Here is a 27021-nt window from a genome sequence, read left to right on the forward strand (position 1 = left end):
ATCTGACGGATGGGAGGAACCCAGAGACTCCCCACAGTGAGGGCCCCGTGTGCCACTCTGCCTCCCAGACACCTCCACCCCTGAAAAACCAGGCTGGGCTCCTGAGACTCAGTAATCATCTTGTTTATTTGAATAGTTGCCTCCCTTAGTCCCAAAACTTTAATCCTTAATTAAAAATTAAAAATGAAAACCATACTTTACTTTGATCCACGGCTCCCCCTTCTTCACTGGCTTGTTTCTTCTGTAAGTAAGGTTTTTCCCCCAGAAGACTAAGCCTGAAGTCTACATGCTGGTCAGGGAAAGGAGTCGGGCTCATCAGAGTACAAGGAACCCTCTGGTCCCTCCTGGTTCTCTTCGAGGGAGGCACAAGATGGCCAGGCACAAGAAGTGCCCTCCGAGGCCACAGACAGGGGACAGCATTCCCTTTAAGGGGAACAGAAACGGTATTCACAGGGAGCGTCAAGAACATTCAAGCCCCGAGGAAGAGCCTCAACCGTGTCCTCAGCGTGAGCCCGACATTCCAAACGTGTGGATGGAAAGGCTTCCTTCAGCCTCATTAAGAAATGCTAATAAAAGAACACATTTATCTCCACTGAGCATTTCTACTTGCTGCGCTGCGGCTTCTTTTCAGATGGTGGGATCAGAGGTGACAGCGGCAACACTCTTGGTTCCTAACACGGAGCCGGACTGTTTTATGGTCTCCCACACTACACTGTGGGTGAAAAGTAGGACCACTTTTTATTACGTGGGGGTGTCTGGTGACAGGGGTCTCACAGGAAAGGACCAAACCTGATTGTTGACAGTGGCAGGTGGCTGGGACCTTTCTGAGCTCTGCTCTGACTCTAAGAAAACCATTTAGCAGCCTGACCAGGCAGTGGCGCAGTGGATAGAGCGTCGGACTGGGATGCAGAAGACCCAGGTTCGAGACCCCGAGGTCGCCAGCTTGAGCACGGGTTTGAGCTAAAGCTCACCGGCTTGAGCACAAGGTCACTGGCTCGAGCAAGGGGTTACACGGTCTGCTGAAGGCCCACAGTCAAGGCACATATGAGAAAGCAATCAATGAACAACTAAGGTGTTGCAACGTGCAACAAAAAACTAATGATTGATGCTTCTCATCTCTCGCCGTTCCTGTCTGTCTGTCCCTGTCTATCCCTCTCTCTGACTCTCTCTCTCTCTGTCTCTGTAAAAAAAAAAAAAAAGAAAAGAAAACCATTTAGCAACTTTGTGATTGTCACCAAACCTAGGTCATCACCTCTGCGAGTGTAACAGCCGCTGCTGTCCCACCTTGAGATGACCTTGATGGCTCTTGCCTTTTCCAGGACACTTGGGCCTCGTCTCAAGGATTCTCGACTGCTTTTTGCTGTTATTCAAGACAGAGCTGTGCTGCTCTTCAACACGTCAGTGCCACCAAATCTAATCCAAGTTTTCAAGAACTGATATAGAAAACTTCATTTCAGAAGCTCTTAAATAACATTCTCCGCATCTGGCCCCAGGAGCAGGTCGCTGCTCTGCGCCGGGAGATTGTAACCAGAAGCTCAAAAGCCCTCACAAGTCGGGCCACTGTGGAGCAGCGTTTCTCAACCCCACTTCTGCTGACACCTGGGTCCGGTGACTCTTTGCTATGGGGGCTGTCTTGGATACTGTGGAATGCTTAACAGTATCCCTGGCCTTTACCCACTAGGTGCCAGTGGAACCTCTAGTAGTGACAATCAAAGATGTCTCCAGACAGTGACAAATGTTCCCTAGGGGGCAAGATCACTTCCAGCCGAGAACACTGCACTAGCAGGGGACAGTACACAGTGTACACACCTGTTCTGCTCAGTGAGCTGAGCACATCAGTGACGTGAGAAATAACAATAGCATTGAAGGGCTTAGTAAAACACAGACTATGACCAAAGGTGCTACTCTAGACAGATGTTTGGGCTTGAGAATTACCCCAGAAGGCCCTGGCCGGTTGGCTCAGTGGTAGAGCATCGGCCTGGTGTGCAGAAGTCCCGGGTTCGATTCCCGGCCAGGGCACACAGGAGAAGCGCCCATCTGCTTCTCCACCCCTCCCCCTCTCCTTCCTCTCTGTCTCTCTCTTCCCCTCCTGCAGTTGAAGCTCCACTGGATCAAAGATGGCCCGGGCGCTGGGGATGGCTCCTCGGCCTCTGCCCCAGGCGCTAGAGTGGCTCTGGTCGCAACAGAGCGATGCCCCGGAGGGGCAGAGCATTGCTCCCTGGTGGACAGAGCGGCGCCCCCTGGTGGGCATGCCGGGTGGATCCCGGTCGGGCGCATGCGGGAGTCTGTCTGACTGTCTCTCCCCGTTTCCAGCTTCAGAAAAAAGAAAAAAAAAAGAGAATTACCCCAGAAGTTGACGCATGTGTGCACGTGTGCACACACAGGGTATGTGTGTATTAGTGAGTGTCCAGAAACCTCGTTCACCTTGTCCTGACTCTTACAAGTCCTCCTCTCTGTGTTGACTCGTCCCAGCCTGTGGCCAGTTTCAGCAGACACTTATTTTGGGCAACTGGCCTGCAGGTCCAGGGTATAACGGATGGTGGCAATGGCCGCCACAGGCCACACCTGCTGAAGCATTTCTCCAGGGCTAAGTAAATACGCAGCTGGACGGAACCCTAGTGGCCATTTGCTGCATTCTGTCCACAGCCTTCCCTCTTCCTCCGCACATGCTGACTTCTAAGAGGCGGGGAGAGCTGAGGAGTCGGCAGAAGACACAGGCCTAGAATCTGCTTCCACATCTAAAGGGCCTGGGCTTTGTGTTCCAGGTGTCCTGACCAAGCTGAGAGCAAAGGGCAGAAGGTCCCCTGGGAATGAACGGGTCCACTCTGACACGGGCTCTTTCTATGGGGTCTTGTCTCACCGATTGAGTAGTCAAGTGTGATGTAAATGATGCATCACTCAGGGTTAACGTCATTCTTTCAAAAGCCATTCTGACAAATGTTAACGGAAGGAAGTCCATGAATGAACACTGAGTCCAGGTGAGCTCAGCTCGGCCAGAGAACAGCCTTTAAAGGCCTTTGCTTGCTGATGCTCATAGCTAAACACTCTAGGGAACCTTCCGGGATGCAGCGCCGTTTCCCATGACTTCGTCTAGGCAGGAACCACTGACAATGACTTACTCTGACAGCAGTGGGTCTTCTCTCTTTTGTCCTCTACAGGTCTAGGGGACAAGCTACGTTCCCTTCACTGATGGCGATTTTCTACAGCAATGACTTTTTAACTGCGGGGTGGAGAGTACAAGGAAAGCAGACTGAGGGGTGACCGCTGCGACATGGTTCACGGTGGAACGCCATCACACAATGCTCCCAGACATGGTTTTCTACACTGACAGAGAGTAAGGTGTAATACCTGTTAAGGCAAGTCACTTTTCATTGTATTTTCCTCCATATCTCTCAGCTATTCTTAGATATTTTTCTTCTACATAAATATTTTTTTGTGTGTGTGGCAGAGACAGAGAGTCAGAGAGAAGGACAGACAGGAATGAAGAGAGATGAGAAACATCAATTCTTCATTGCGGCTCCTTAGTTGTTCATTGATTGATTTCTCATACATGCCTTGACCGAAGGCTACAGCAGACCGAGTGACCCCTTGCTCAAGCCAGTGACCTTGGGCTCAAGCTGGTGAGCCTTGCTCAAACCAGGTGAGCCCGCGCTCAAGCTGGCGACCTTGGGGTCTCGAACCTGGGTCCTCCACATCCCAGTCCGATGCTCTATCCACTGCGCTACCGCCTGGTCAGGCTCTATATACATTTTAATTCTTATCTGGAAACACAGCACATTACTGCATAAGTAAGAGCTACCATAGAGAAACCTTTTCATGATTCTAATTTTCCTTTGTGGTGTTTTGGGGTTTTTTATATAAATAATCATGTCATCTGCAAATAAAAGTAATTTTATATCTTTTCCATATTGGTACCAATGTTTTATTTTATCTTACTACATCAGCCAGACACTGTCAATGGTATTTCCTACGTTGTTTACTGTTTGCTTTTAGAAGATAGCTTTTTATCATGTTTAAGTGCTTTTCTTCTATGGATCTGGCTATACTACTGACTGGTATATAAAGGTTTATGGCTATTAGACACTTCACGTATTAGACCTTTTATCATAAAATGTCCTTCTTTCTAGTGTTTAATGCTTTTGGCCTTAAGTTCTCCTCTGTCTGCTATTAACATCACCACTTTTGCTTTTTATTCCATCTGCTTTGTACATTTTGCTCATCTCTTTATTTTCCGCCTAAAAACTGTATGTTAGATACTGGGTCAAAAACTACTAGTCACCTACTGTAACAGTCTTTAGCACAGTTCACCAAATAATCCCAGTTTTCTTTCTGAGCACTTGCTCTGGCCAATAAAATGCACGCCGAAACATGGCATGGTACTTCTTGGTGAAAACCTCATCACCCATGTGACATCGCTGAGACAACGGTGGAAACAGAGATGGGCCTTCCTCAGTCTAGGTTCCCGGATGAGGATAAGATAGAGGTATACACAATCCAGTAACAGCAATCATTAGTCACACGAGGCTACTGAGCACGCAAAATGTGGCTGGTCCGAATTAAGATGTGCTATCCATGTGAAATACAACAGATTTTGAAGAACTAGCTCATGGATCATTTTTTTTTTTCTACTGAGTACATGTTGAAATAAGATTTTGGATATATTGGGTTAAATAAAATGTATTATTAAAATTAATATTAAAAGTGGTGTTTAAAATGGGGCTACTAGAAGAATTTAAATTATATGTGGCTCACATTATATCTCGTTTGAACTGTGCCACAGAGCAGAAGGCCCAGCCAACCCGCGACAAACATGCAGCATGAGTGAAAAATACGTGTATTATGTTAAGCCCCTGGGGTTTGGGGAGACGTCACTGATGCGGCGTAACTGAACCCACGCTGACTAGTACGCGACCCTGCTCAGTAGTCATCCCCATTGTGAAAAGGGCTCCGATTCTGTCTTTCTAAACTCCTTTTGCGGGTCTGAATTCCTCCGCTTCCAGGCCTCCCATGCTGCTGGAGGGTAGCCATGTGACAAAGTTCTGGCCAATCAGACAGAAGCATAAGTCCCCTGGGGTTTTCTGTGAAAGCCATTCTTTTCCGTAAAAAGGGCAGACATGGCTAGACTACTCTTCCCTCTGTTTTTCCCTTCAGTGTGGACATGATGGCTGAAGCTTGTGACTTTGAGATAATAAACAACAAGCATGAAGATAAAGGCAAACATGCCGAGGATGGCGGAGCAGAAAGATGAAAAGACAAAAGAACAGAAAGAGTCTAGATCCCTAATGGCATCTCCGGGCATCTAAACTAACCCCAGCAATGACTAGTCTCAGGCGTTTTATCTGACAAAAATAGTCCCCTATTTGTTGAAGCTGTTATTTGTCAGTTTTCTTTTACTTGCTGCCAAAACCGTCCCTATCTGATATATTCTTGGAAACATAGACAGCTGAATTTTTCAAGCCAATCTGATACAGTCTTGGTCTTTCATTAGGAGAACTTGCTGTATTAAACTTGGTTTTATGTCTACTCTTTATGTTAGGTTTACTATTTATTATGTTATTTGTTCTTTTTGTCTTTCCTTAATTTTGGTGATTCGTTCATATTTCTGGTTTATTTCCCCTTTCACTCTCTGTGAATTTTAGAGATCTATTTTCTAATTGTGCTACTTATTACATATAATTTTATTCCTAATAGTTATATTTATTTGTACATTTTCTATAATTATATTGTAACTGAATATCAATCTGACCCAGATATTTTTGCCCCTCTCTGAATCACTGTATGTCTGAAAATGTACATCTTTTTCCTTAATAGATAAATGGTACCTTGATCACATATAGAATTTTTGGTTTGTAATTCTTTTCTCTCGGTAGGCTATAAACATTTTTCTTTTCTTCTTTTTTTTTTGGTATTTTTCTGAAGAGAGAAGCAGGGAGGCAGAGAGACAGACTCCGCCATATGCCTGACTGAGATCCACCCGGCACTCCACTAGGGGGCGATGCTCTCCTCATCTGGGGCATTACTCTGTTGCAGCAGAAGCCATTCCAGCGCCTGAGGCAGAGGCTATAGAGCCATCCTCAGTATCCAGGCCAACTTTGCTCCAGTGGAGCCTTGGCTGCCGAAGGGGAAGAGATAGAGAAGAAGGAGAGGGGGAAGGGTGTAGAAGCAGATAGGCGCTTCTCCTGTGTGCCCTGGCCGGGAATTGAACCCAAGACTTCCACACAGCGGGCCGACACTCTACCACTGAGCCAACAGGCCGGGCCTATAAACATTTTTCATAGCATTCTGGTTTTCAGTGTTGCTGATGAGAAGTCTAGAATGATTCTCTTTTTTCAAAATTTATTTATTGATTTTAGAGAAATAAGGGGAGAGAGAAAGAGAGGGGAAGAAACAGTAGTCTGTTTTTGTATGTGCCCAGACTGGAAATTGAACTGGCAATTACTGTGTATTGGGAAGATGCTCTAATCAACAGAGCCTTCTGGCCAAGGAGACTCTCTCTCTTTTTGAAAATAACTTGCTCTGGTAGCTTGTAAGATTTTCTCTTTATATGTTTTTCTTTTCTTTTTTTTTTTTAGGTGAGAGGAGGGGAGATAGTGAGATAGACTCCCACATGCACCCTGACCGGGATCTACCCCACAACCCCACCTGAGGCTGATGCTCAAGTACTGAGCTATTGTTAGCACCTGAAGCTGACACGCTCAGACCAACCAAGCTATCCTCAGTGCCCAGGGCCACGGTTGAACCAATCAAGCCACTGGCTGCAGGAGGAGAAGAGGGAGGGACCGGGGAGAGGGAGGGAGAGATAAGCAGATGGTTGCTTCTGCTGTGTGCCCTGATTGGGAATCGAACCTGGGATATCCCTACGCCAGGCCGATGCTCTACCCATTGAGCCACCAGCAAGGGCCTCTCTTAATACCTAAATCTCAGAAAGTAATCTGCATATATCTAGACCTGTGTTCCCTCGTTTGTCCCCCTAATCCTGCTGCAGATTTGGTACCCTCTCAGTCTGCAAATTATAAAGTTTTTACTTCAGCTCAAGAAAAATTTCTTCTATTACCTTTTCTCTTTCTGGAACTCCTATTATTTGCATGTTAGGTTCCCCCCACCCCCACCCAATCACCATCTCTGTGTTTCTGGAACGAACTGGAAGACGTTTCTTCCATTTGCTCTTCCAGAACAGTAATGAAGTTCTCAGCAGTGACCATTCTCCTTCTCCTCTTTCTCAGTTTGTTTACTGAATTTTTATATTTAGAAATCACGGGACAGTCTTTAAGTTCTAAAAGTTACTTTTGCACTTAATATTCAGTTCCTGAAATATCATTTCCTGTGTCGTCGTCTGTTAAAGTTCTCTTCTGTCTCTTCCGTTAGTTTTACCTCAGTAGGAGTCTCTCACATTTTAATTTTTTCCACTTGGACTTTCTCAGCAGTGGCAAATTAGGGAGCGCTGTGAGGCTCAGCAAGCTTCCATGTCTCCACGGTCCAGCAGAGCCTCAATGGACAAACCACAGAGAGATGAAGAGAGACCTTGTACCGTGGGGCTCGTCCAGGGCACAAGAGCTGAAAGCAGCCCAGCTCATCAGTCCGGCCCCTCCAAGGACTACACATACCAAGTGGGCCCACAGTTTCTACTGGCCCTTGACCTCACAAGACTATTATGCATTTTATGCCTTTGTTCTAGGGCTCCAAAGCAGGCAAGTGATTCCCTCAGCTGGTGGCTCCCCGCTTCTCACTGAGGCCCAGAAAGTGAGTCCCGTGCCGGTTCCTCCCGCGGAGCCGTCAGGGAGGCTGGGGGGCCCCCCGTGAACTCCACAGGTTTACTGCAGGCTCACTGGGGTTCACTCGCAGAGGGCATTAGATGGTCAGAGCCATGTGCTTCGCTGTCATCTTTCCAGAGTCCCCTTCCTAACATTCACGTGTACTGTGAAAACAATGTATTTTCTAATCATGAAAGTAATTTAAGCTTATTCTGTGAAAACTGGGCAAAGGAAAAAGAGAAATAAAACACAGGAGAAAATCCTTTATATAATCCCACCAGTCTGAGACAACTTCATATTTTGGTATATATCATTCTAGCCTGATAAATGCCTCTGTGTGTGTGTGTGTGTGTGTGTGTGTGTGTATGTATGTGTGTATGACTTTATACCTGATTATAAATATACTCACCTGCTATATTTTAGCCTTTTTCTCTGAAGTGATATATTGCGAACATTTCCCTATTGGTAATATTTTTGAGATGTCATTTTTAATAGCTGCACCCTATATGATTGTATGGTTATTCCATGAGTCTTTTTCTATTGTCGATCATTAGGTTGCTTAACATTTTGCAATACTATAATATATTCGGGATAATGTCTTATTGTTAAATCTTTACACATCCATAGTTTGTTCAGTAAGATGGAACTGCTTAGGGGAATAGGCACATTTTTAAGGTTTGAAGATCATATCCCAAATTTCCCTTCAGAGAGGGGTAAACCAATTAATGCTCCCACCAATAACTAATTTATAGCCTCTACCCTCCATCTCACTATCCCTACACTACACCCAAATCCGATCTTTAAAAATATCGTTGACAGGCCCTGGCCGGTTGGCTCAGCGGTAGAGCGTCGGCCTGGCGTGCGGGGGACCCGGGTTCGATTCCCGGCCAGGGCACATAGGAGAAGCGCCCATTTGCTTCTCCACCCCCCCCCCTTCCTCTCTGTCTCTCTCTTCCCCTCCCGCAGCCAAAGCTCCATTGGAGCAAAGATGGCCCGGGCGCTGGGGATGGCTCCTTGGCCTCTGCCCCAGGCGCTAGAGTGGCTCTGGTCATGACAGAGCATCGCCCCCTGGTGGGCAGAGCTTCGCCCCTGGTGGGCGTGCCGGGTGGATCCCGGTCAGGCACATGCGGGAGTCTGTCTGACTGTCTCTCCCCCTTTCCAGCTTCAGAAAAATACAAAAAATAAAAATAAGAAAAATATCGTTGACAGCCTGGCCTTTGGTGACGCAGCGGGTAGAGTGCCGACCTGGAATGCTGAGGTCGCTAGTTCTAAACCCCAGGCTTGCCCGGTCAAAGCACATACAAAAAGCAATCAATGAACAACTAAAGTGAAACAGCTATGAATTGATACTTCTTGCTCTACCCCTAACCCTCTCTCTGTAAAATAAATAAAATCTTAAAAAAAAAGTCTTTGATAATTTGATAATGAAAAAGTATCTCATTTAGTTTGTATTTCTTTGGTTACTGACCAGATTGAACAATTTATGTTTCTTGACTAATTGTGTAATTTATTTTGCGAAATACCTGTTCATGTCCTTTGCTCAAGATATTTGGAATATAAGATTAGTGACTTTTGTGTCCTCAATCCTGACTACCTTCATAATGAATAATCCCCTTTGCCCCTTCCAGTGATTTTTTTTTTTTTACCTGAACTTCTATTTTGAATGAATTAATATTATAACCTGTTCTGCTTTAGTTTATACTTGAGGGAATTTTTTTCTCTCATCATTTTACTTGTAACTATTCTGAGTTACCTTGTTTTGAATATGTCAATAGACGGCATGTGGGTGGATTTTTTTTTTTACCTACTGTGACAACTGACTTGAATTTTTTTTTACAGAGACAGAGAGAGAGTCAGAGAGAGGGATAGATAGGGACAGACAGACAGGAACAGAGAGATGAGAAGCATCAATCATTAGTTTTTTTGTTGCGACACCTTAGTTGTTCATTGATTGCTTTCTCATATATGCCTTGACCGTGGGCCTTCAGCAGACCGAGTGACCCCTTGCTCAAGCCAGCGACCTTGGGTCCAAGCTGGTGAGCTTTGCTCAAACCAGATGAGCCTGCACTCAAGCTGGTGACCTCGGGGTCTCGAACCTGGGTCCTCTGCATCCCAGTCCGACGCTCTATCCACTGCGCCACCGCCTGGTCAGGCTGACTTAAAATTTTTTATTTGATACCTATAAAAGAATATAGCAAATATGTTCGTTATTAAACAAGGTAGGTAAATCCATTTATATTTACTACCGGCTCTTTTCCATGTCTCTCTTTCTCCATGTCTTTCCACTTCCATGTCTGTTAATGGTCCTTTAACTCTCTATTCATAAGATCAACTTGACAAGAACGTTATAAAAATGTGAAGTGACTCTTACAACTCCATCAAATATGTTCTTTAGTTGCTCCATGGGAATGACTGAGATTCTCTTTAACAAAAAAAAAGATGACTTTTTGGGTCATTTCAAATCGTTAACTAAATGGCCGCACACAGACCATCGCAGGCCCTTATGAAGGACATTTGTCTAGAACGTGACCGCTCTGCAGCGGCTGCCGTTTTGCGGGCGCACCGCGGCCGCCGGAATCGGAACTGACCTTCTGCAGCCCGCCGTTCTCCTCCACCAGTGGCGGCAGCACGCCAGGGCCGCCGGCGGGCGGGGCCTCCGCATGGTAGTCACGGAAGCAGCAGAAGAAGGAACTCAGGAGGCTGCGGCTCCTCTGCTTCTTGAGGCTGACGTGGCACTGGGACGCTGGAAAGGGAAACACAGCACGCTGTAGCCGACGGCAGCCTGGACTCACAGCCGTAACGCAACGTGACAGCGCCAACGTGCAGCTGTCCCCTCCCTGCCCCAGCCCTGAAACCAGGGGACCTACTCGGGACCAGAAGATGAGGGGCCCCAGGAAGTTCCTCTGAAGGACTGTTATTCAACATGCGAATCCTAGAAGGCCAGCTGGTGGATGGAGTCCCATCCTGCTGGCTGGACGGAATTCCTCTGACCTCAGCCCAATGGGGGCTGCTTGCTCATTAAGTGACCCATCTCGGGGTCATGCGCCATCTGCATTCCTGAACCCAGCGGAGAAAGTCTTCTGACCTTGCAGGAAGCACTATTTCAAAACAAAGACCCTTTAAAGGCACAGAGCAGACTTGACACTCTCTGAGAAGTGTTTCTCTATTCGGGGTACCCGGAGTCACCCTGGAACTAAGTTCTTAGGAACTTCTGCTCATCATGCAAATGACTAATTTCATGGGTTCAGAAATAAGATGCGTAAGGGCACAAAGGAGCCCCCTTCTGCAACTCCGACACTTGTCAAGAAACTGACGGGAGCCTGGACTCACAGAACTTGGGGCTGAAGGCTTCCGTTACACTTAAAGCAAAACCAGCAGGAATGTGGGCCGGACAACACAGGCTCTGGCCTGAGCAGGGCTGGCCAGGGCAAAGTCCATCTTCCTGAGACCCAGGGCAGTATCGTGCCACGGAATCACTCCCTGTCCTGGACTAAAGCTCTGGGGCAAGTGAGGGATCCTTTCTGTTACCCAGGGTGAGGGTGCAGGACAAGCTGCCACAAGTCAGAAACCGAAGGCAAAGATTAGGATAGATGAAAAACACCCCTCAGGGGAGGAAACAGACAACTCGGAGGGGGCAAGAGCGCCTTGCCTGGGAATGCGGCCGGGGCTGCCCCACCACATACCACGTCTGGGCGGGTCGGCAGTGCTCTAAGGACAGGCCACCGGCAAAGGGACCCTGCTTAGGGCTCATGGGAAAACCACCCATGTAGGAAATGACTTAAGTCCACACGATAAATGTTGCAGTTTCTCTCTCCCAAAAAGCAATTCTGGCACGAATCCTATTTTCGAACACTTGAGTGATGCGTACAACACCTTCCCTCTCAGGAGATCACAAATCCTTTGCTAAAGTCTTGGGGCACTCTCCTGCCGGCAGCGAAAGCAAATGCATTCAGGAGGAAATTCTGAAAAAGCATGGAAAAGCTGTTTTGCCAGTGACTCCACAGGCACGGATGCATTTGGGCAAATGGCCCCCTGTAAGTGGGAATTGAAGATCCTATTCACTTAAGATGAGCTTTAGAGCCATAAAACCCTGATAAAGCTGGCTTTTTTTTTTTTTTTTTAAATACTCCTTGTGAATAATACCTGGGTGCATGTCACAGGGTACCATTTCAGGCCCCACATGCCCGGCCAGACCAGGCCACCGAGACCACCAGGCATCAAGGCTGTCCCGGCAGCTGTGGTGGGAAGTGATTATGACCATTGTTTACCGAGGACCAGCCTCTAAACCCCAGAACTTTACAACCTGCGCCTCATGGAATCTCTATAGCTACCCAAGAAGACAGGCGTTATTGCTTGCATATCACAGCCGAGAAAACACAACCATTACTTGTGTGTGCCAGGATTCAAACCCAAGTGCACCCGCTTCCCAAGTGTGTGCTTTCCCCATGTGCCACGAGGAAGACAATCTTTTTTTTTTTTTTTTTTTTGTATTTTTCTTAAGTTGGAAACGGGAAGGCAGTCAGACAGACTCCCGCATGTGCCCGACCAGGATCCACCCGGCATGCCCACCAGGGGCGATGCTCTACCCATTTGGGCATCGCTCTGCTGCAATCAGAACCATTCTAGTGCCTGAGGCAGAGGCCACAGAGCCATCCTCAGCGCCCGGGCAAACTTTGCTCCAATGCAGCCTTGGCTGCGGGAGGGGAAGAGAGAAACAGAGAGGAAGGTGAGGGGGAGGGGTGGAGAAGCAGATGGGTGCTTCTCCTGTGTGCCCTGGCCGGGAATAAAACCCGGGACTACTGCACGCCAGGCCAACGCTCTACCACTGAGCCAACCAGCCAGGGTCGAGGAAGACAATCTTGAAACCACTTAGGTCAGATTAAGAAGGACAGGAAGGAGAGGTCAAAGGGAGACACAACTATGACAATAAGCTCACATTTAATATCAATGATTAGTTCAAGGGTTTTGTTGTTATGTTGGGTGTTTCAGACTTTGTGCCACACTCAATCTAGTCAGAGGAGGAAAAAAACCCCTGTCTCTTCCATGGCCGGTAGCACATTTCTCTGCAAGTCAGCAAGCTATTTGTTCCTGTCTCAGCTACACTGGGCATGTTATCTATACCCAGGTTGGGCAGAAAATGGCTCTGCAAAAAGTACCTCGCTAGATTCTACTTTCATCCTTGGATCATGTAAATCTACCTATAATGAACTAATTAGCAAATTAACTTATATGCTAAAAAAAAAACCCTCCTAAACCTGGAGCCAGTGAGCTGCTTCTAATGTCGACCAAATGATTACTTATAGAGAGGCCATAAATAGAAGCTGTGACAGTCACTAAATGAGCCTGCGTCACTTGGGAGCCCACCATCCTTCGACGGGGAAGTGGTGGCCTATGCTGTCTCTCCCTCCTCTGTCTAAGAGGGGACACAGTGGGAGGGGTCTCACTTCCACAGCTGTGGGAGGGGCCAGGTCTCTTCTTGCTAACTCAGGTGAGTTCTAGGGCCTGCAGGTGTCCCCGGAAGACTGGGGGCTTTCTAATTCTCTAGTCACTTTTGGGTTGGTCTGGGGCTCTCAAAGTCATGCCGGCGGGAATAAGGATGGATTTCCTCAGGACTGGCACTGGCCTGACCCAAACCTCAGTATTCATTTGTTCCTAAAAGGGTTCAAGTCATGCGCTGTCTGAATCTAATGCCCCCATTGCTTTCTACCCAGCTGCTGCCTCTCCTCCAGTGACAGTCTGATAAAAGGGTTTCTGTTGATACATGAAATTCAAGTCCATAGTTTAATGGGAAAATGTTATATTCTAACATTCGATCAGAAAAGCTCAGTAAGTAACTGTGTATCTGACTTGACTATAACTGTGCAAAAACGAACAAAAAGAGATCGTAAGTAAGAAAGATTGGCAAAGAATATGTCAGAATGTTACCAGTCATGGTCAGGCTCTGGGGTGCTTACATTTCTTCTTTCTGTATTTTCCAAATGTTTTTCCGGTCATCCTACATGACTCTAACAGCAGGAGAGCCTGCAATCTTGGTACGCTTCCTTTCAGCACCCTGGTGATGCTCAGGAGAAACTATATCCTACTTCTAAATCTAAACCTTCAGACTTACTCCTATGCCTTTCCGCTCCGTGCCTGCGAGGCAAAAACTAAGCCACAGCAGTGTGGTTAAAGGCCCGGCAGGAAGTAAATGTCGCTATCATCGTGACCCGCACCCGCTCCTGGATGAGCCCACCAACCTCAAAAACCAGAGGAGGCCATGTGAACAGAAGGCACGGGCGAGTCTTTCCCCAGCGGAACGCTCCCATCGGGCTGCCCCCCCCCCGGCCCTCCCCCTCCCTGTACACAGAGGCCCCTCCCCCTCCCTGTACACAGAGGCCCCTCCCCCTCCCTGTACACAGAGGCCCCTCCCCCTCCCTGTACACAGAGGCCCCTCCCCCTCCCTGTACACAGAGGCCGCCCTGCTTCTTTGTTCTTAATCAGGACTCGGCCTTTCACCACCTTTCTTCACTCCCTTTGAATGTTCCTCCCGGTAACATACATCTGAGAGCGGTCTCACCGCGGTATCCTGGAACGAGGCCTTGATCAGGATTGTAACAGTAGGATATTAAAGACACTTTAATACACACATCTTCCTGTTAACGGTTGGGTTTAAGAAGACTGTGAAGGAGTGGCAACTCTGAACATCAGTTTAAAATATTACATCAAGATTTTCATTTTTTTTTTATCAGACTTAGGAAGAAAAAGGCATCGAAAATCATTCCAAAGTTTTCTGCGGCTTCCCCCCCCCCCCCCCTTCCCACGGCTCTCCACACCCACACCTGCCCACCTCACTCCCAGCTTCCTCCCTGGTGGCCTCCTCATCCCCTGACAGCCCACCTCCCTCTCCTCCTCGCCCCCTCTATCTCTCCACTTCTCAGAACATTCCTGTTCTTCAGGGGCTGGTTCGAAGCCCCCTTTTGGAGGAAGCCAACTCCAGTAGAAGAGATTAGATCCTTGGCCACTGAATTCCCGTGTGAATGCGTGTATGTCCGAGATGCGCCTGTTCAGCTCATTCTTCCGTCTTAACTTCCAGGGCACCAATCTCCTAGGCTAAACACCTCCCCTTCTCCCTTTGATTAAGTTGTTGGTTTTCATATCCTTAACAGTGTTTACATCTGTCCTCAACAATTCCCCATCCCTGTTCTATCCCAGCTGAGGCGCTCACCGTTTTGTTTGTGGACAACTGTAATAGCTTTCTGACTTGTTTTCATGCTGATGTTGTATAATTCAGGGGTTCCCAAACTACGGCCTACGGGCTACATGCGGCCCCTGAGGCCATTTATCCGCATCCTGTGCTCCTGGAGTACTGTATGTGGCGGCGCCACAAAGCACAGTGTTACTCAAGTACAGTACTACTTCCAGGTGACGCGGGATGCATGTGTCACGGCTCCGGAAGCGTGTCATATCACTTGTTACGGCTAGCAGTGACAAATATGGAACCGGACATTGACCATCTCATTAGCCAAAAGCAGGCCCATAGTTTCCATTGAAATACTGGTCAGTTTGTTGATTTAAATTTACTTGTTCTTTATTTTAAATATTGTATTTGTTCCCGTTTTGTTTTTTTACTTTAAAATAAGATATGTGCAGTGTGCATAGGGATTTGTTCATAGTTTTTTTTTTATAGTCCGGCCCTCCAACGGTCTGAGGGACAGTGAACTGGTCCCCTGTGTAAAAAGTTTGGGGACCCCTGTTGTATATTATAATTAAGTATCAATATAACCCGTCTAGGGAAAACTCAACAAGTGGACGGATTGGTCGTTATAAGCGTGGGCTCTGAAGTCAACTTGCTTAGGTACAGACTGCTGGCTTGACCAGCCACAGCATAGGACTGAGGTTAAGTTTATGGGACTTGTTTGTGCTTCAGTTTCCTTATCTGTAAAAGAGGGATAATAAAGACACTCATCTACAGGCTTGTTGTAAAAATAAAATAAGTTATTCTAAAGCACTCGGAACAGTGTCACGTACTGGGGAAGCACTTTATAAATGTTACCTCTTGTTATTATCATTAGTCTCTTAAAAGCATTTGCTTTTTAAAGCAGTGGGGGTTCTGAAGGTGAACCCTGAATCAAAGGCTGGATTCTGTGGGCATGCACTTTTCCCCGGCATCTAACAACGAGGAGGAACGAGTTACTATAACGGACCTTGGTTACATAAACCGTAATTTAGAAAGCAAAACTAGAACAAATCTGGGCAAGCGATTCTACTTAATTGTTCTACAAACTGGAGTAGAGATGGCAAAAGGGGAGGGTTCAGGGTCCCAATGAGCTCTGTCGGGGCTGCTACACTACATACCTGCCCCTTCCTCAGCCCCCTCTGGGGCTGGGGCTGAGCTCTCTCCTCCGCCCAGTCTGCATCTGACCCGGCCTGCCTGTCCCACGCTTGCATCAAAAACGAGTGTCCTCCTGCGCGAGGTGGACCACACGAGGACCGGGAAGAAGGCTGACAGGCCCAGCACGGGCCTCTCCTGCAGGCTCCCCTGCTGGGCCATTATTTGCTGCCATTTCCCCAAGGCTCTGGCAGTGCAGTCCTGTCAGAAGGACCAGTTCTTCTCCTCTCCCTCTGCCCTGCTAACGAAGACATGCCCCCGGCGGGTCCCAGCAGCTGCTCTTCTCCTCCTACAGGGGGTCGGGCCACACGCACGGACAGCCATAGGCGGAGTGAAGGGAGATCCCTAGCAGCAGCAGATGGGGTGCTCCTCAGACTTAACTCCCTCCATTTCTCTGAGCAGGCTTGGGTGGGCAGACACCCCGGGAAGGGCTGCGAAGAGCTGGAGATACTGGGCGTGGACCTCAGCCAGGCCTCCTGTGACCTCTGCCAGCCCCAGGGAGTGTGTGACACTGAGGACAAGCAGGCACATAGCTATTTTCTCGGAGACATCCTGGGAGCTAATGCTTCTGTCTAGGCCCTGGAACAGTGTCACTGAGCCCAGGAAGCAAAGCCCTGCTTCCCATTCATACCACTTGGCTCTCCCTCCTCCCAGGGCTGGGGACCTCCCACCCTCCAGCACGGCTAAAGAGGCGCCTAGGGAGGGTCCGTGAATGGGGCGGCGGAAGTGGATACACAGGTAGTCAGTTGCCTTCTTGGGACCCCACTCCCAAAGGCAAGATGGGAAACCTACAAACACCTTCTTGGTCTCTCCGGGAAGAGCGCTGGCCCAGTAGCAAGCAAGGACCAGCTAGCGTTGGAGAACATAGTAGACATGACAATTTTTTTTGCCTGTCGTAATTCATTACCCATCTTTCTGGTCCAAGAGCTTCAATTTTTCTCTCGAGAACCAGTCCCCTCCCTGCTCCCGCCCCGCTTCCAAGCCCCAGACAATCAGAGCCACGTGATTGGCTGACGGATGTGCACATGACCCAACCTGGGCCAAGGAGAGTCTGCCCCAAGCCTGATGCTATAGCTATTGGAAGAGTGGTTCTGATTGTGTTGGTTTCCTAAGCTGGCACAATGTAAGCCTGGGGCCCCTGGTGGCCATCTTTGCTACCAAGTGAGAAGCACCGATCTGAGCAAGAAGCTAAAATCGAGGAAAGAGTAGCTGATATACAGAATGGACCAGATCTCTGATAAGCTCACCGGAGGACCCAGTTTCATTAAAGCCAGGTTCTCCTGAGTTTTCGGTTATGTAAGAGAATTTCCTTTTTCTCTTAAGCCAGTATGAACAGGGGTTGTGTTCTTTGCAAATGGAAAGGGTCATCCCTAAAAAGGGGAGCTTGGAGGCCTGGTCGCGTAGAAATGTTGATGCAGCAGCACACAGGCACCGTCCCCAATCCATGACGTTCATGTCTACTGGGAGGGACACCAGATGAGCAATTCTGACGCAGCCCGAGTTGTCTTATGACTGGGCAGCATCGGACCCTGCTGGAGGCCAAAGGAAGGCACACAGTCCAGATTTTGGGGTTGGGCAGGGTGGTAGGAATGCCTTTTTGTTAGAAAAACTGTCTTCTAAGCTGGACTGAGAGTTTCACAAAATTGTCGGAGGCTACAGGGAAGCGGGGAAACAGCAGTGCGTAAAGGGCCTGACGCGAGCGAGAGCACGGGGGAGCTGAGAAACCGCAAGGGAGCAGCGAGGGCTGCGTGAGGGGGGCGGTGGGTTTGGATTCGATGGTCTGAAAATGGGGACCGCCATGACCAGGACCATGAATGTCACTGTTCCACTTCTATCCCTGGAACTGCTGACTTTAAATTTTAAATGATGACTAATGCAGGCTATCAATCTGCATCAAAGATTTTCAGGACATTTGTAAATTAGACATGTGGACTATTTTGTATTAAGAGTCTAGACTGGCCTGACCAGGCGATGGTGCAGTGGATAGAGCGTTAGAATGGAAAATTGAGGACCCAGGTTCGAAACCCTGAGGTTGCCAGCTTGAGCGCGGGCTCATCTGATTTGAGCAAGGGGTCATTTGGTCTGCTGTAGCCCCTGGTCAAGGCACATATGAAAAAGCAATCAATGAACAACTAAGGTGCCGCAACGAAGAAATGATGCTTCTCATCTCTCTCCCTTCCTGTCCCTCTGTCCCTATCTGTCCTTTTCTCTGTCTGTCACACACACACACACACACACACACACACAGTCTAGACTGGAATTTCTTATTTAAAAATTGACTTTAGGCCTTGCAGACACGGCCGTCCCAGAGCCGCGGCGCTCAGCTATGGTGAACCCCACCGTGTTCCTCCACCTGGTCACTGTCAGCAAGCCCTTTGGCCATGTCTCCTTCGAGCTGTTTGCAAACAAAAGTTCCAAAGACAGCAGAAAACTTTCCTGCTCTGCGCAATGGGGAGAAAGGATTTGGTTATCAAGTTCCCTGCTTTCACAGAATTGTGCTGGGATTTACGTGCCAGGGTGATGACTTCACACGACACAATGGCACAGGCGGCAAGTCCATCTACGGGGAGAAATGCGATGGTGAGAATCCCATCCTGAAGCATCCGGGTCCTGGCATCTTGCGCAGGGCAAATGCTGGACCCAGTACAAAGCGGTTCCCAGGTTTTCACCTGCACTGCCAAGACGGAGCGGTGGAACGGTGAGCATGTGGTCCTCGGCCAGGTGAGACAGCATGGATACTGCAGTGGCCATGGAGTGCCGCGGGTCCAGGAAAAGCCAGACCAGGAAAAACCACCATGCGGACTGTGGACCACTCTAATAAATCTGACTTGTGCTTCATCCTGACCACCAGACCATTCCTTCTGTCGCTCGGGAGAGCCCTCCTCACCCCGTCTGCTTGGAATGTTCTATAACCTTTGTGCCTTCACGGCGGTCCACTGGGTCCCACATTTCCCTTACCCCTTCCAAGTCTAACTGGACTGCAGAGCTAAGTTTATGATGATGAAATAAAAGCTAAGCAGCAACAACCACAAATTGACTTTAACTACAAGTTCCATGGAAAGAGAATGAACTTTGGAATGACATTTAGGTTCAAGTCTCGGCCCTGCCATTTGTTAAACAGTGTGACTTCATCTGACTAAAGCCACACCAGTAACCTGGTTATCATACTACCTACCCCACAGGGCTCATGTGTGGATGCGGCAAAAACATTATGTTTGTGTAAGACAAAAAATTTATCTGTAGCCTAGAACATAGCAAAAAAAAATTATGATTGGTTTCGATACAGTACAGTGTCCGACAGTGAACACTCAGAGGTTGGCTTGTATCCAAACAACAGTCCCCACAAAAACAGCCTGGCTTTACAAGAAGACATGTTGACAGAACCATTTTGTTTTTGGTTATGTGAATTCTAAATGTAGAACTTAAGTGTAGCTCTTTAAAACTTTACCACCTATCTAGTGAAGGTTTTTTTGTATAATAATAATGATGATATGGTGATATAATAATGATGACGATGATGATAGAAATCAAACAAATAAAAGGCAGCTCCACATGGAAAGGTTAAAGGAAACCCTAGGACTCAGACCTTTTGAAGGAGATCATATGACATACAGGTAGAAGGAAAGTGCTGTAATTACATGCCTGACCAGGTGGTGGCACAGTGGGTAGAGCATTGGGCTAAGATGCTGAGGACCCAGGTTTGAAACCCCGAGGTTGCCAGCTTGAGTGTGGGCTCATAGACATGACCCCATGGTCGCTGGCTAGAACCCAAAGGTCTTTGGCTTAAGCCCAAGGTCGCTGGCTTGAGCAAGGGGTCACTGGCTCAGCTGGAGCCCCCGGTCAAGGCACATATGAGAAAGTAATCAATGAACAACTAAGGTGCTGCAACTATGAGTTGATGCTTCTCATCTTTCTCCCTTCCTGTCTGTCTCTCTCTCAAAAGAAAAAAAGAAAAAGAAAGTGATATAATTAAAAACATGAAATGTCCAGGGAAAGTCCACCGAGGCTGTCAGGGAGGTTTGGCCCTTCAGCGGGACAAGAGGACTGCTCTAAGGAGCTGTGACACCATGCTTGGGCCGACACGGAAGGCACAACTGATTCACAACTGGTTACAGACAGGCTGAGGAGGCATTGCTACTCATCCCCTTATACTTCCTGACCTAACTGGCTCCCTTCTATATCTACAAATTACAATGTTGACCCCAAATAGCAGGTGCTTCCTAATCGGTGTGATAGCTACCCTTTTACAATTCCTGCGTTCTAATCTGGTTCGGTTTCCGGATGTGGGGAGGCTTTGGAACCCAAACCTCTGGGGTCCACACCAATTCAGGTTCTCGTTCTCACCTTTGTAAGCACCCCACCCACCTATATCTCTGATCTGACCTAGAACTCCCAATGCCCCCCCTCCCCATCTCTACACAATCAAAGTAACAAGTAGCTCAGGATGAAGATCCCAGTAGCTGAACACAGAGGTGGAAAGTTTTGCTCCTCACTATGAATCCATCCCCAATCATTCAAGTTCCTTCCCAAGTATAGAAACTGCATCTCTGCAGCTACAGAAAACAAAGACGTGTTTTCCATTTTCACAGTGTCAAGTTAGCCTGTGTGCCGGCACGGGGACCAGACTGCCCAACAGGCAGCGTGATAGCATCTCTAGGAGAAAACGGACTTATCACACAGAGTCTACTGCTAATGTGTCAGAAGCACCAAACCCAGCTCTCAAAACTAGCTGCTTTCTTGTCACAAGAGCAGAATTAAGAAAGCTGTTCCAGGGCAGATTGATATCATCCAAGTATTTACGGCAGAACATTAACAATAACAATACATCCTGTTCCAAGCATCAGTGTGGACACCAATGTTGTCAAGGCTGCAAAATGGCACAGCGGAGTTTCCCAAGATAGGGACATGTCTTCAAACACGGGGATGTCAGAGCACTTTACAACCTGGAGGGACGGACCACACGGATCAATTCACAACTACCTTACGATGGAATAAACTCAACACCCTTTTTTTTTTATCTTTTTTTTTTACAGGAGGAGGGGGAGTTTCCACTGAGGGCCAGCATTGAAATGAATGCACCATTTCTTCTCTCCTAGAGTTGGGCTGTAATCTCTGGAATGCCTCCCAGGACCGTGGTTTGCAATGGGTGTCTAACAGGAAATTCTGGGCAGTCTACGCATACATTACATTCCTTTCCCACCCTGAAAGAGTGGTCAACAACCACAACTTTCCTCTGTTTGAATATAAGGGGGGTGCTGAGGGCGGAGAGAGGCCAGGGCACAGACTGCACACAGTTCAAAAGCAGATGTGGCTGCTGAGAATCCAAACATCCTTTTCTCCTAGAACAAGGGCTTAGGCACCAACAGAGCCACTTTTTTGAGATATCCAGTGAGCCCCTATTCCAAGCGATACATTTCCCCCAGGGAACTTCCACCAGACACACTCTGAAAGAAACATACCTCTGAAAGCTCATTTTTCCCCCTGCAGCCTGGAAATGGCCACAGCTCCTCCAGGAGTGAGAGATCAGGGTAGGGGCGAGAGGAGGGGTGGTGGCTAAAGGTAGTGTAGGAGAAATTCTACTCTCATCTTTCCACAATAAGACATGGTTCCCCTGTTCCCTGTTGGCTCGTGACAACCCACATTAGCTGAGAGCTTCGTTTGTCCAGGGCTCCTGCCATGAATCAGCTCTGCCCTTTACAGTGTGCAGTGCCAATAGGACCACCTTTCTGATGAGAAGACAGACTCTGAGTTCTTACAACTCTGCAGGGAGGGGTTGGCGTTCAAAGCTGGGGCAACCTGACTGCGGGGCTCCCAGCCACCCCACAAGCCTTCCTGCCTCTCTACAGCACGCTTTTGGGTTGGGGTTGTAGTTCCGGGGAGACACTCTGAAGATGAGGCTTTGTGCCACCTGCCCTCACTCCAAACGCTACGTTTTTTTTAGAAACTCTAAAATGAACTAATGACATTCGCGGCAGCCCTATTAGATGAAGCTGGACACAGTGGTTGTCCCACTGTGCCCTGAATGTACCCGGGCCACCAAACTCTCCGTGACTCAGCCTCCCAGGAGAGCTCCTCTTCTAGGAATGCCCTTCCTCATCGTAACACTTCCCCAGGCCTCCGTGCCCGACATCACACAACTCCTAAGAAGCAGGGCTGGGTATAAACCAGGTCTGCAAGTCTAGAATCTGAGCTCTGAATTATCACTACACCCAGTCTTGTTTTTTCACATCAAGAGCCAAAATAATTAACGGAACAAAGGATTTAAACAGATAGTGCACTTAGAAGGAAGTAAAGGTTAAAATTTAACAGTAATCAAATAAATGAATGTTTAAACCATGGGCCAGTTTTGAACCTGTTAAATGAACAGAAATGATAAAAATAAAAACACAGAGCCAGTGATGGGAAGGTGTGGGTGGCAGAGGCCCATTCACTCACACATAGCTGGTAATTCTGCAAACCGGAACAATCCGTTTGAAAAGCAGAGGAGTGCTGTGTCAAAGACCAAACAATGCGAGTGTCTAAGAGAGTAGGAACGGCAGATTCGATCAGTGCTTAGCCACTGGAGAGAAGACTGTGTTGCCGTAAGAGACGACCATTATGAAGACACATGGGGAAGTATCTGTGGTCACTGGCAGGTGAAGCGTCTCAGACACGGCCCATGCCCTGTGTCTGTAACTTTGGAATGTGTCTCTGGACAAGCTCCGGAAGGTGGGTCCAGGGACGCAGGCTTGGAACCCATCTTGTTCACGTCTGGTACAAAACAGGCCTGTCATCACAGATGTTTACTGAATAATGAACGTTGAAACAGTGAAAAAGACTGATAAAAAAGAAACAGTTCCTATGATTCTTTGAGAGAGAGCTCAGCTCAGGCGGTACCATTTTCCTGGGAAGCCCTCCTGCCCACAGCAAGCTTCCCTCCTCCAAGCAGTTTTAACCTGTGCCACCCGCAGTTTTAACCATGGCCAACCCCCCTTGCAGGACCCAGACTGCAGCTCCCTGCCCTCTTTAGTGGAGAGGGCAACCCCTGCTTCCTATAAAACAATTACTGCAAGTTTTCAGAAAGAGAGATCGTGTAAAATTCACTAATATGTTAGGGAAGCATGGCAACCTCTGGATCACAAGAATAGATTGCTTACGATTTTTCTTGACCCTTTTCTGTTGTGTCTCAACGTAATGAAAAAATTCGTGTAAATATTAGAAATGCTTCTACTTAATAAAATATATGGGGACATTTTCCTATACCATCAGATCTCTTTCTACAACGTAATTTTGATTGGTTGTATTTTATTCCACAGTGGAGATGTGCGTTGCGCCATATTTAAACTAACTTTGGACATTCACGTGGCTTCCTTCAAAAACATGAGTCATAACAAATACTGCAATTTGCAACAGCAATGCTGAGAACAATCTAGTTGTGCATCAATATGGGACAAAATCTATCCAGCACAGCTGTTAACAAGGCTGCAGCTCCACATGTCCTGATTATAGCTAACGCTTTCCTGATTAACACATGCCAGGTGCTATTTTATGCACTTTATGTACACGGACTCATTTAAACCTTCCAGTAATCTTATGAGGTAAGCAGTGTTAGATTCATCTTATAAATGAGGAAACTAAGGCCCAGAGAAGTTAAGAAACTTGCCTAATAAGTAGTTTGCTCAAATCTAAGTAGTCTGTGTTCTTAACCTCTGCACTGTATCGCCTATTGATAATGGAGCTCACTTTGAGACATGTTAAATGAGAAAAGCAAGGTACAAATGGTACATACAGCACACTACTATCAACCTGCAAGTGGAAAATTACATAAATTAACAAAGTAATAAGCACAAGAGTGTGTACATTCTTGTATGTGTAAAGAGTATCTCTGGAAGGATTTATATGTAACTGGCTGCTTAGTGGGAGAGAAATAGAGGACAGAATGGGGTGGGAGGGATAATTAATTTTCACTCTATTCCCTTTCTTATTCTTTGAATTTTGCATCATGCATTAAAATAATAATTCTGTGTCATGTATTATGCATTATAATAAGTAAAAAGTAAAAATGTCAATAATAATACTGCAGTGAGCATCGTGTCCATGATTTCATGTGCATGTCTAATGAATCTCTTAGAAGAAAATCCTAGAAGTGTAATTGCTGGGACCAAGGTCTTTGAAAAAATGCCAAGACTCTTGACACCTATGGGCAATCTGCCATTTTGAGAGGCAGTGTAGATGGACTCCCACCCGTGGGGTGTCACACGAAGGCTGTGCCAATACCAGACTTGAAACAGGCTTTGTTGATCTGAAAGGTAAAAATGGCAACTCATTGTTGCTCTCACTGCTTTCTTTGATTGCCATCCAACTTCGACAATCTCTTGTACGCTTATTGGCCATTTCTATTTCTTCTTTTGAAAACTGGCTTATACATTCTTTGCCTATTTTTCTAGTCTTTTCCTTTGATGTGTATAAGGATTGCTCTGTCATATGTTAGAGACAAAACCCTTGCACTATTCTGTATGTTGGAAATGATATCAGTTTGTTTTAGGCATTTACTTTAGTTTATAATGGTTCTGGGTAACTAGAAATGTTATGTTTTGAGGAAGTCAAATCTCACAATCTTTTCTATCGATTCTTTCCCATCCTAATATGATACACTGTTTACTCATGTTTTCTTCTAGTTCTTTTTCAGTTTAAAGTAAATATCTGGTAAAGTAAATATTTTATCTGGAGTTTATTCTAGTATGTAGTAGAATATATGAATCTACCTTTTCTCCCCAAAAGGATCAACTATCTTAACATTTACTGAACAATTCATTCTCAAACCCTGGTTTGGGCCTTCCAGGTCACTCTGCTTGACTCCTCTGCTTCTGCCAGTGACACACAGTTTTGCTACTACAGATTTATTGTTTTATATTTAATAGTACCAGTTCCCCTATGCTATTTTTTTTTCCTCAAAAAATTATTGGCTAGTCTAACCTTTTATGCTTCCAGGTTAATACCAGAATCACTTTATCAAGTTTTAAAAAAATATCACTGGGATTTAGTTGCATTAGGCTCATAAAATATACATCTACTGATTATAGTTAATTTCATTAAAGCAATTAAAGGAAAGTTAAAATGAAAAAGTAAAAAAAAAAAAATCCATTTGTTTTACCTTGTTCCTAAAAACTGCCAAGATTAAAAAGTGGTCTTTGTTATCACTAGAACCGACTGTCATAACGAAAAGTTGTTTTATGTAAGTCCCATGGAAACTACAAAGAAAATACCTATAGAAGATGCATAGGAAAACGAGAGAAGAATGAAAGCATGTCACTACAAAAATCAAGATAACACAAAGGAAGATGGCGAGAAAGGAAAAGAGGGACAAAAATGTTAAAAGACAGGCAGAAAACACAATGCAATAGCAAGTCTGTTCCCATCCATAATTACTCTAAATTTAAACGGATTAAAATCCCTGGTCAAAAGATGTAGAGAGGCTGACTGAAACGGATAAAAAAATAAGATTCAACTAGATGCGGTCTATGAGAGACGCACTTTAAATTTAAGACACATGGCTGAAAGGATGGAAAAAGATATTCCATGAAAATGGTAGCCAGGGGAGTGACAATACTTACACGAGACAAAATGAACTTTAAGTCAAAAACTGTCACAAGGCAAAGGGAAACATCCAAAGGAAAAGGGTAAACCCACCAGGAAGACATAACCATGGTAAGCATATATATGTACCCAACGTTGGAACACGCAAATACATGAAGCAAACATGGGCAGCACTGAAGGGAGAAACAACAACACAGTCACGGGCTAGAGTCTAATGATCCAGTTTCAATTACGAAGAGAACATTTAGAGAGAAGACGAAGAAACAGGGGTCTGGAACAACACTCTAGGCCAAAGGACCTAACTGATCCATACAGAACATTCCACCCAACAGCGGCACAACACATTCTTCTCAAGATCACACTAAACACTCACCAGGAGAGATCACACATTAGGTCATAAAACAAGTCTTAACAAATTTAAGGTGACTGAAATCATACTAAGTATCTGTTCTGACCACAATGGAATGAAACTAGAACTCAATAAACAGAAGAAGAAGGGAAAACTCACAACTATTTGGAAATCAAACAATATACTCTCAAATAACCAATGGGTCAAAAAAAAATCAAAAGAGAAATTCGAAAAGGCCTCGAGACAAATGAAAATGAAAACAACATACCAAAACTTATGAGATGTAGCCCAAACAGTCCAAAAAAGGGAAGTTTATAGTGGTAAAACGCCTACATTAAAAAAGAAAAAAGATATCAAATTAACAACCTAATTTCGCACCTCAATGAATTAGAAAAAGAGCAAACCAAACTAAGCTCAAAGTTAGTAGAAGGAAGGAGATCACAAAGATTAGGGCAGAAATAAACAAAATATAGACTAGGAAAACAATAGAAAAAAAACAATGAAACTGAGCTGGTTTTTTGAAAAGATCAACAAAATCAACAAACCTTAACTAGACTAACAAAAAAGAGAGAAGACTCAAATCAAAGCAGAAATTGAAGAGGAGACATTACAACTGATGTCACAGAAATATGAAGGATTATCAGAGACAACTATATATAAACCATTATATTCCCACAAACTAGATAACACAGAAGAAATAGAGAAATTCCTAGATACATACAATGTACCAAGATTCAATCATGAAGAAATAGAAAATCTGAAGAGTCCAATAACAAAGGAGATTCAATTAGTAATCCCAAGTCTTCTTCCAACAAAGAAAAACCGAAGGCCAGATGGCTTCACCGGAGAATTCTACCAATATTCAAGGAAGAATTAATGTCAGTCCTTCTCAAACTCTTACAAAAAATTAAAGAGAAAAGGACACTTTAAATTCATTCTATGAAGTCAGCATTATCCTGATACCAAGCAAAGCCAGA

General features: G+C 46.1%; 1 protein-coding gene and 1 pseudogene across 3 annotated transcripts in view; one reads left to right on the forward strand and one right to left on the reverse strand.

Annotated features, from left to right (window-relative positions):
• CTDSPL (CTD small phosphatase like) overlaps nt 1-27021 on the reverse strand; it is a 128677-nt gene that overhangs the window by 25135 nt on the left and 76521 nt on the right. For 2 of the 3 annotated variants that reach the window (XM_066350388.1, XM_066350386.1), the window contains exon 2: nt 10340-10494. In XM_066350388.1, coding sequence (XP_066206485.1) covers nt 10340-10494 — 155 coding nt within the window. Of the gene's footprint in view, nt 1-10339; nt 10495-10618; nt 10707-27021 lie in introns of those variants that run through there. The other variant, XM_066350387.1, reaches the window with a different exon arrangement.
• Nucleotides 18446-18937, forward strand: LOC136382141 (peptidyl-prolyl cis-trans isomerase A pseudogene; annotated as a pseudogene).

Source organism: Saccopteryx leptura, chromosome 10 (assembly GCF_036850995.1).
Source record: "Saccopteryx leptura isolate mSacLep1 chromosome 10, mSacLep1_pri_phased_curated, whole genome shotgun sequence".
NCBI lineage: Eukaryota > Metazoa > Chordata > Mammalia > Chiroptera > Emballonuridae > Saccopteryx > Saccopteryx leptura.